The 10,190-nt window shown below is 60.2% G+C and overlaps 1 protein-coding gene across 1 annotated transcript; it reads right to left on the reverse strand.

Moving 5' to 3' along the window:
- Positions 1-867: 867 nt before the first annotated feature.
- Positions 868-4,606, reverse strand: KRT35 (keratin 35). The gene is made up of 7 exons (XM_045836922.1): positions 4,136-4,606; positions 3,222-3,304; positions 2,872-3,028; positions 2,598-2,759; positions 2,182-2,307; positions 1,487-1,707; positions 868-1,198 (listed from the first exon to the last, which is right to left on the reverse strand). The coding sequence occupies exons 1-7, from the start codon at positions 4,604-4,606 to the stop codon at positions 1,051-1,053; spliced, it is 1,368 nt and encodes a 455-aa protein (XP_045692878.1). The 3' UTR covers positions 868-1,050.
- Positions 4,607-10,190: the final 5,584 nt, after the last annotated feature.

Genomic DNA, 10,190 nt, shown 5'->3' on the forward strand with positions numbered 1-10,190 from the left:
GTTGTCTGTTTGGGGTGGGGCGGGGTGAAGGCAACATTCTGGACACAAGTGAGAGCCTTTGGGTCAAGATGTGGGGGAGCCCCCGCTTTTATGCTGAGATGCCTTGGTACCCAAAAGCCCCTGTGCCTTATCAGGTGTCAAGGTCACAGCAGCACGTGATGAGCCTCCTCAGGACAAGTGTCTTGGGGTTGTGAGTGGACATCACGACAGCCTCACTCTCGTGTCTCCTGCTTCTGATGGAGTGTGGGTTTCAGGGGGGTCACTGGAAGGGGAGGCTGAGTGAAAAGGGCTGCCGTGGAAGAGTGGGGTTGGTGTACACACACCCCTAAAAGCACGCTGATGCGGGACTTCACGAGGCTGCTCCTTGAGAGCCACAGACATGAGCTAATAAAGTGGCCCCAAGGTGCTTCCCATTGCGCTGGCCCCAGGGGTATCCATCCTCCAGGACCCCAAGGTGACCATGTATACTGAATGGTAGGAGGGGCTTGGTAATATCTGCCACCACGTGGGACCCTTGGAGAAAGGTCTTCATCAGGAAAGCTTAGCAAAAGCCCCACTGCAGACCTCTCTACCCACCCCGGAAAGGAGCGTAGGGACCCCCGTCGTCCCCAGCATCGTACATGGTCAAACATCCCCCATTCATCTGCCCAGGGGTCACCGTCTCATCCAGCAGAGACACACACCGACAATCCTGAACGGTGCTGCTTAGGCATCGCGAGCCAGAGCAAATGCGCTTTATTGTTCCAAAGCCCTGCACTGCGTTTCAGAACCTCCTGAGACAGCACCCAGAAGGAAATCTTGGCCCAAGAGGCAGCCTGAGAACAGAGGCCTCGCCCCCTTTGAAATGATGAGGAGCTGCAGCCGTCGGGCGCGGCCAGCCTTAGTGACAGGGTCTGAGAAACCTTATGGCCTGTGTTTGCCGTGAGGCCCCTCGGGGCCAGGCCCTGGGCTCTGCACAAAGAGAAGGGATCGGGCTTTAGGGTTAGGGTTCAGGAGTGGCCAAGTCCAAGCCCTGGAGACAATGGCCTTGACTTTCTGGGCCAGTCCCTCTCAGAACCGGCCTCCTGGGCAGGGCGCACAGAGGGGGCGGGGGCTGCAGGTGGCGCGGGCTGTGGCGGGGCCACAGGAGGCTGCAGGGAGACAGGGGAGGCACGACTTGGAGGGCGAGGGCTCAGGAGCACATGGGTTACAGGGGAGCCTAAGGGAAAGAAAAAGATCCGATCAGTATGTTTCTCCAGCTGCTGTTTTTAATAACTCAGATCACCCTAAAAACCGCTTAGTCCTGCCCCCCTCGTTTCACCAAAAGGAAAACAAGAGGCGCAGGGAGACAGAGGACTTGCCAGGGTCATGTGCTGAGTTTGTAATAAGACCAGAACTAAAACCCAAGGCTCCTGACGCCGAAGGCTGGGCTCTTCCCAGGCCCTGTGCTGCCTCCCAGAACTGTGTAGGTTGCACCCAGGAGATGGGAGCGTGCAGTGACACTCACTTGCAGTCCTCGCTCTCCAGCAGGCCCCGGTACGTGGCGATCTCGCCCTCCAGCCGGGCCCGCACGTCCAGCAGCACCTGGTACTCCTGGTTCTGCCGCTCCAGGTCAGCCCGGATCTCGGCCAGCTGGGACTCCACGTTGGTGATCATGCACTGCATCTGGGTCAGCTGGGCGCTGTAGCGGGCCTCTGTCTCCGCCAGGGTGGATTCCAAAGCATCTCTCTGTAAAAGCAAGGATTGCATAGAGAAGAAGGAGTTTGGAGATCGGAGGAGGAGCAAGGAAGATGCACCTCATCCATCTGAGTCTCCGTGTAGCCTCAGAATCCAAGAGCAGAAGCTTGGAGAATCACTTTCATCGAGAATGAACCACAGTCAGACTTCTTGCTTGAGAGCCCCCGTAGCCATCTTGGTCTCGAGAGTGTAAGTCCATGGATAATATCTCTGAATAACTCAGAAAGAATCTGCTCCCACAAATATGGGAGCAGCTGCCCGGACATGCCAGCTGCTACAGGCCTCCTGTCTTTCACCACTGGGACATTTGTGAATGGGGGCTGGGCCCTCATTCCATCTTCTCTGCACAGAAAATCTCAGGTGCTCGAGAACTTGAACCACTAGGGCCTGCCTGTGTGGTCAGAACATGGAAGTCGGGGGTTTCGTGTGCAGCTAGGCCTGGTCCCCAGCAGCCTCAGGACTCACCATGCTGTGCTGGGCCTGCAGCTCGATCTCCAGGGCGTTGACCGTGCGTCTCAGCTCGATGATCTCTGCCTGGCAGGTCTGCAGCTGCTCCGAGCTGGACACCACCTGCTGGTTCAGCTCCTCCGTCTGAAACGTACACGCCCAGGCCCTGGTCAGGACGACTGAGGACACAGCGTCAGAGGTCTGACAGAGGCCACTGAGGGCCCTGAGCCCAGAAGGACCTTCCAGATCACCCAAACCATTCATTTTACACTCGAGGGCTTTGTGGCTTAGAGGACAGCAACCTGCCCACGATGCCTGGTGAGGTGGAAACGGAGCTGGGACTCAAACACAGGTTGCCTGACCCAGGGCTGCAAGCTGGCTCCTGCGTGGCCCGAGGCGTGTCTCCGTTGCACGGACCGTTCCCCGGTGCCCACCTGGGTGTTGAACCAGTCTTCGGCGTCCCGGCGGTTATTCTCCACCAGGGTCTCGTACTGGCACCTCATCTCCTCCAGGACCCGATTGAGGTCAACGGGCGGGGCGGCGTCCACCTCGACGTTGAGCCGGTCCCCAAGCTGGCAACGCAGCGTGTTCACTTCCTGTGGCACAGACCGGGGTCAGCGCCAACTTTCCCAGCCGGCTGCCTCATTCGCCCTCCTGCCCCACACCTACCTGCTCCCTGGGCTCACCTCCTGCCCCACACTCACTTACCTCCTCGTGGTTCTTCTTGAGGCAGAGCAGCTCCTCCTTGAGGGACTCCACCTGGGCCTCCAGGTCGGACTTGCACAGGGTCAGATCGTCCAGGATCCTGCGCAGGCTGTTCATGTCCGACTCCACCAGCTGCCGCATGGATACCTCCATCTCATACCTGGCAGGCACATACAGGGCCCTTGAAGCCACACGCCCTTTGTGTATCTGAGTCAGATCCCACCCCAGACGGGCCCGGTGCTGTGTGTCCACCCTGATGCCTCAGGGACTTGATGAAGCCGAAACCCCGAGTCTAGACATCGACGGTGTCCAGCTCCGCCAGACCCCAACCAAGAGGCGAGCGGGACACTCACTTGGTCCTGAAATCGTCCGCGGCCAGCTTGGCATTGTCGATCTCGACCACCAGCCGGGCGTTCTCCGCCTTGGTGCACAGAGTCTGGAGGAGGGAAAGTGACTTCAGAGAAGGAAAGGACAGTCTGAGGGTGGGGTGCCCCCAAGCTGGATGCGCTCCCTTTGGACAAAGGGCAGCACCCGTCCGTCCCTGGGCTCTCAGTGGCTGAGCCTCCATGAGGACTTCTGGGCCTGCTGCCTGGGTCCCTCCCAGCACATCTGTGACCTGAACCTGAAACAGAGTGGGGGGAGGGGTGCGGAGACGCTGCGGGAAAGACCCGGCGCGGTGGCTTCCTCTTGTCTTCCTTCTGCCCAGGCCACTGGGGTCTCTGGGCAGGTTATTACCAAGGGCATGCTCTGAGATTCCTTGGTCATAAATGGCCCTTCTCAGCAGGCAGCTGAGACCTTTAGGGGATGGGGGCCGGGCAAGAAGGAAACTTCAGACAGGCTTTTCCTTTCCTGGACCAGGTATAGGAAACCTGACCTGCACCAAACTCATCAAATTCAATCCCCTTACCTTGAAGGAGGAGGAGGGAGTGGGCGGAGAAGAGTCGGGCTACGGTACCAAAGGTGACACAATCAATTAGTTCATAGAGCCTACGTTCATGTTCTGGCTCCACACTCCACCAGCTGGACCACTTTAGACAAGTCACTGAACCAGCCTGTGCCTCAGTGTTCTCATCCGTTAAATGGGCTGGCGATGCCTCCCCCATAAGATTACTGGGAGGAGCAGCAAACAAGGCCACAGTGTGAACATGCCCTGTGACCCCTGCAGTGCCCCCTGGGAGCAGGGCCACCGCCACAGGTGTCCTGGCTTCCAGCCCAGTGCAGGTGGCACCAGCCCCCCAAGCAGCCGACGCCACTCAAATCCCCTCACCTTCTTCTGCAGCTCCTCGATGGTCCGGAAGTAAGACTGGTAGTCGGGGCATAGGTAGGGCTCCTGCTGCTCACACCACTCGCGGATGCGGCTCTCCAGGCTGGCGTTCTCCTGCTCCAGCTGCCGCACCTTCTCCAGGTAGCTGGCCAGGCGGTCGTTCAGGAACTGCATGGTCTCCTTCTCGCTGCCGGTGAGGATGCCCTCCCCAAACCAGCCCCCACTGACACTGTAGCTGGTGACAAAGCCTCCAGATGGGAGCCAGAGAGTGGGGAGGCAGCTGGCAGCCCTGCGGCTGCTCCTGCCCAGCCCCGCGGAGCAGGTGGAGAAGCTCCGGGCCCCCCGGGGGAGGCCCAGGAGCCTGCAAGAGCTGCTGGAGTACACGGTGGACACACGTGCGGAGCCCCCGTAGCCCCCTCCCGGGCCCTTGAGAGACCCTGAGGAAAAGCTGGCCTTGAGGCATTTGGAAGCCATGACCTCAGCAGCCAGGACACAAGGGACAGACCTTCAAGGCCAGCTACCCCCCGATGCAGAGACGCGGCTCCTCACACGGGTTTATATCTCTGCCCCAGTGGGCGTCGGCCTTCGCCAGACAAAGTGCTTTCTCCTCGTAAAGTTAATACCACTTTCTATGATACCTCCTCGTTAACCTGTTATTTAGCTTCCCGTGAACACTTCCCGGCCTCGTAAAAAAGGAGCCCCGTTGGACTGGCGGCTACGTGGAGACGTGTCTCCGCCGCCCCGTGTTGCTGGAAAGACCAAGTCGCCGCCAGCCCTTCAAAGGGGCCTGTGATCAGGGCCCAGCCCTCGGCCTCCTCCTGAAGAGGCGTGGGCGTCCCGCCACGGCCTTGACTTTCTCCAGCATTGTCTTCTTTTATGGGCCCCGGGGAGTAGGGGAGGCCTCTGGGTTGGAAGAATAAGTCTGGTTGTTGCAGGGAAAGTGGGGCCTCCAGCCCAAGGAGGCACAGAGGCCCAGAGCCCTTTTGGGCTGTGGTCACCAACTATTACGGTTTCCCCAGGATTGTTCTGGATTCGGTGCCGAAAGCTTCATGTCCCTGGAAAATCCCTCAGGCCTGAGGGGCGTGGGGGGTTGGTTCCTGTGGTCGCCCTGGACCCAGCTCAGCCTCCATGGCCACATCCCGCCGTCTCCCTGGTCAGGAGGTCCGTTCCAGTCATGCAGCCTCAGCTTCAGCCAAAGTGACTCGAGCTCGGCTCCCTGGGGACCGGCCCACAGGCGCCTCCACCGATAGGAAGGTCTGTCTTCCCAGGCCCTGGCGGAGAGGTGGAGACGCCTTTCCTTCTAGCTGTCGGGGGCCGGGGGGCGTGTTCTTGGCTCCCCGGCCTCCTCAGAAGGTGCAGAGAGCCTGGCCTTCAGGGTTCTAGCTCTGCCACAGGAGTTTGCGGGACTAGTGCCGAGAAAGCTTGACAAGGGCGGGATATGGTCCCAGAAAACCCAACCTGCCCAGCAGGTGGGGCCTGGAAGAGGGGCTGAGCGCTGAGCCAGGGTCAGGCGTGGCTGCAGAGGGTGTCTCACCAGGTAGGCCAGCGGGCTCTGCCTTCTGTTCGGCCCTGCAGGCTGGGGTCCCGCTTACCCTTCCAGGGACACGTACTATTATTATCTGCTCCGTCCGGAGGAGGACTGTGAGCTGCGGGCCAGCGGCCTTCCAGGCGGGTGCTCAGCGCTTTCCCGTGGTGGTCTCACATTTAATCCTCACGTTGCCCTGGGAGCCCGCGCTTGTTTTCCCCATCTAGAAGCCGAGGCAGCCAAGACCACCACCCAGGGACAAGCAGAACCAAGATGCCAACCCGAGTCTAGCTTGGCCCTGTCCACTACACCACCAGCCTCCACCGCCGCTGCCCACCCCCATCCTGGGCTGCAGAGGGGGTCGGTCTCCGCGGAGAAAGGAAAGGACAGGATGGGGTGGGCTCCCCAGGGCGATGGCCGGCAGCCCCTGGCGTCCCAGGAGAGGGAGCACAGCATCGTGGTTACCTGCGACCTCTGTGGGTTTGAATCCCAGCCCCGCCACGTAGGGACTATGTGGCTAAACTCCTCTCTCTCCTCCTCTCCCTCCTCCTCCTCCTCTCCCTTCTCCTCCTCCTCTCCCTCCTCCTCATCCTCCTCTCCCTTCTCCTCCTCCGTAACTGGGAAGAGGATAACAGTGCCTGCTCCCTAGGGCTGCTCTGAGGGTTGTGTGAGCACGGAGCCCCTAGAATGGCACCGAGCCATCCCGTGGTACAAGCTCAGTGAGGGAGGCTGCTGTGACTGCTCGTCCCCACACGGGTGGAGTCTTGTTGCACTCACACTGGTGAAATGAAACAGCTGTCGCCAGGGAGTGCGGAGAGTCTCTGAACACACAGGCCGCCACCCCACAGGCCAGGTGCGTGTGTCGGGGGCCCTCAGATACAGAGCTTCTGTGAGTCACCATGCCCTTCCCACGCCTCTGGGGGACTGGTGTGATCGGCATCTCTGCCCCCCATTGGCTGCCTCGGCCTTTCCTCCCTAGAAACCCATGCCCGGCGCAAGGAGGCAGCTGAGCTGGGAACCTGGCTGCACCTCCCTGGGTGTCTGTGCTTCCCGCCCAGGTGAGCCCAGGTCTCCACCCAAGCCCCGCAGCAGCCTGCAGCCACCCTAGAGCCCAGAGAACCTAGAGCCGTGGAGGCTGGGAAGCCACCGTCTGTTTATACAGCCCTGGGGTTCGCGTGGGTTCCCAGGCAGGGCCCCGCACCTGTGCTCCCCGGAAGGGATTCCTCTCCCCACACAGCCCTGGCAATAACAAGGCTGATGGCGCCAGACATCTGTGGTCGAGCACCTCAGCACCTGCCAGTCTCCACGCTGAGCTCTCTCCAGGCGTTTTCTCACCCGCTCCTTCCACCGTCTCATGAGAAGGGCATCGCCCATGCCCCCGTGTAATAGGGGAATAAACAGGCCTGGGATGTTCCGGGATCCTGCCCCCTGCTCAGCCCTGCTGTGCCCTGCCAGCTGCAGACACCCGCAGCACAGGCTGGGGGCTGAGCTGCTGGCCCTCCAGTCACTGGTCCCCTGAGATTGTCTCGTGTTTCAGCCCTGTCCTCCCAGGAAGACTGCAAGTTCCTCGGGGCGAGGACTGACCTGGTACTGCTTTCGAAACCTCTGCAGCGTCAAGCACAGTGCTGGGCTTCTAGATGTCTCAGCATGAATGAATGAATGAGTGAATGAATGTTTTGCTCATCGTGAATTGTACTAAGGCAGCAAAGAAAGGATTTCTAGAGGAAGGGAGGACTGAAAGGGAGGGAATGATGAAAGAAGGAGAAAAAATGTGGGTAGAGAACGGAGAGACAAAGATGCCTCCCAGGTCAGTCTTATCACCCTCACTCTCGTAGAGGAGGAAAGAGAGACTCAGTGATAAGAGGAGATTAGGCGTCTCCGTGTGGGCACGCGGCACCTGCTCGCACTAATCAGCCCCTTTGGCAGAGAACAAAGCGTTCTCTCGGCCCAAAGCCATTCTGCCCCAAGGGAGACCTCAGCGTGAAAGGTGCGGCTACAAGTTTTTGATGAGTTTTTTAGATTATTTTATAAGACATGTAAGTAATATTTTTAAAGCTATGAATTATCCTGTAAATTGTTCTGGTCTATTTCCATCCTTTCTTAGTATTCTTTCTAATAGAACAAAATAATTACCTAGAATTCCTCATCAGCACGAACTAACATTAGTGGCAAGTATTCTGATAACTTTCCCGGTAAGACTTTGCACTCTGCTCAGGTGGGGTCTGTGCTGCCCCCAGAACACCCCACAGATGCACCTGGCCATGTTCTCAGGTACCCTCTGCCCTCCTTCCTCCTGCTTCTGCCCGCCCATCAAGGTGCCCGTCGATTCTAACTGCCCCCTAAGCCTTCCCTGGCTGTCCCAGCTCTCAGTGCTCTCTGCCCCTCCCGAGGACCTGGCAGCCTGCCCTCTCCCACACCTGCCGGCCCTGGTGCCGTGGGGTCACGCGGGGGGAGGTCCGCAAACCTGGACCATTGGCCCCATGGGAACTGCGCCTCTTCTCTGCTAGTTGGCCAAGCTGCTTCTCCTCGCCTGCCTCTCCCTAGGGAGCCCCTGCCTCGGCGCTGGGTTTTCCACGCATGGAGTGTCCGGTGCACATCTGCTGATTAAAGTCTGCCGCTCGCTCGCTGGGTTAATGTCTGGTCCACACGCGTGTTCAGTTCTGGCACACACGCTGGTTGGTGATTTAAACTGGAACTCCGTCGAGGGTGTGTGTGAGGTTGAGAGTAGGAAGGGGGGGTGGTTCCTTAACCAACACAGGTGCTCTAAACAGTGTAACGGAAGGCTGGACAAAGCTCCATAGATACGGCGCCTGTGAGCGTGCATGAGATGAGTGCACACTCTGTAAACTGCACAGTGAGTGCAGAAAGAGACAGCCTGCATGGTGCGAGGAGGTGACAGTGTGATCATCTGTTGGGTCACAACCCCGAGTGGTCCGTCTGCCTGCTCGGACACACTACCCAGGCAGCTCGAGCTGCAGCTGTAACAGAAGGCTCAGCCCACTCCCCAGTCCCTGGCTGCTCCCACGTACCAGCAAACCAAATGGGGGTGACGCCCTCTGCATGCCCAGCTGCCTGCCTGTCATCTCCTGAGCCTCGGGCACGAGCCAGGAACTGCAGACCGCAGGCCCCAGAGCAGGAGCAGGGCAGCAGGAGAGTGAGACCTGGTGGAACGGCCCTCCTGCCCCCAGGCCAAGCAGCCCCTCTGAGGCCCCGGCCTTCAGCTTCAGCACCCACCCCCGAGGGTGATGCTGGCCAACAGTGCAGGCCCCACCCTCGCCCTGCCAGGTACCCAAGCACAGAACTCAGGCCCACGGGGTGGGGGTCCCACTCTCCACATGCCACCCAGGAGCTCTTCATTTAACACAAGTTCATGGCTACTTCCTGGGTGCTGTGCACCCTTGAGCCTCCTGCAGCCCCACTGGGTGCCCACTGCCAGATGCAGGGCCAGGCTCAGCACAGGGTGCTCCCGTCTGCCCATGCGCACCTCCCCCTGAGGTCCGAGAGGTGCCTGCTGCACCTCTGGTTGAGCACCACCTTCCCGGTGCCATCAGTCATGGCCACCTCTTGCCCACAGAGGTCTAGGGCTCGCGTGAGACTCCAGAGGCAGAAAAAGAAAAGACAGACGCAGACACAGAGCCAGACACGCAGAGAGGGCTGGGAACCCGTGTGCTGGGAAGAGCAGTGGAGGTGGAGTCTGCGTAGCTCGGCCAGGGCCTGCCGCCCTCACCGCTGTGTGGCCCGGGGGAGTCGCTGCCCTCTCTGGGCCTGTGAGGAGGGAGGCCGAGAGGCGTGAGGGCCTCGGACTCCTCACAGGCCACGCCCCTCTGACCAGAGGTGGGCAGGGCCTGGCACGGTTAGGCTCAATGCCCAGGGGGGCACGGCTTCCGCTGCAGAATCCGGGGCACTCTGAACTCTGCCCCCTTGTGAGCCTCTGCATCTGACCCCTCCCCCACTTCACTGTCCCCACCACCCCCTTTCACTTCCACTTTGCTCCCAGTGTTGGGGACATGGCTTCACCTCCCACCTTCATCCCCCCAAGGTCGCCCCGACGCCCCTCCCTGAGGTGGTTGGCCCAGGCTGGCAGCCTGGCGTTTGCCCCGCTCTGGCTGGTCCTGGAACCCCCTCTTCGGGACTGTCCCGGGGTCAGGTGTGAGGGCGGGTGAGCGGGGTAAAGAGAGCTGGACGAGGGAGAAGCTGAAGGGCAGGGAGACCGAAGCACCAGATCCAGGCAGGGCCTCTGAGGAGGACTGGCCTGGGAGCCCTTGCCTCTTCTGGGGTCACCCCAGGCGGGTGTCCACAGGCACGGCCACCAAGCCTGAGGGCTATGACTGGCACCCACTGGGGCTGGCTCAGTGTCTGATCTGGTGGAGCAGGGCCTGAGGTACCCCCATTACTAAATATGTTTGACCACCCCGTCATTCCGTATCCCCCAGCGCCCGAGAAGGCAGAGCCGAAACCAAAACCCAGGGCTTCAGTGCAGCCGCTTCCCCAACACCCCCACTTGCCGACCCCGTGAGAACAGACGGACTCCCG

The sequence above is a fragment of the Phyllostomus hastatus genome, unplaced genomic scaffold, assembly GCF_019186645.2.
Source record: "Phyllostomus hastatus isolate PE091 unplaced genomic scaffold, TTU_PhHast_1.1 phas_contig_210, whole genome shotgun sequence".
NCBI lineage: Eukaryota > Metazoa > Chordata > Mammalia > Chiroptera > Phyllostomidae > Phyllostomus > Phyllostomus hastatus.

Bases quoted from the DNA above. Each gene is read 5' to 3' on its own strand.
- KRT35 (XM_045836922.1), bottom strand. From the start codon at position 4,606: ATGGCTTCCAAATGCCTCAAGGCCAGCTTTTCCTCAGGGTCTCTCAAG. The intron at 3,305-4,135 runs GTGAGGGGATTT...TCCCTCCTCCAG, and splicing joins TCGAGGAGCTGCAGAAGAAG to ACTCTGTGCACCAAGGCGGA. The intron at 3,029-3,221 runs GTGAGTGTCCCG...TGTGCCTGCCAG, and splicing joins GCGGACGATTTCAGGACCAA to GTATGAGATGGAGGTATCCA.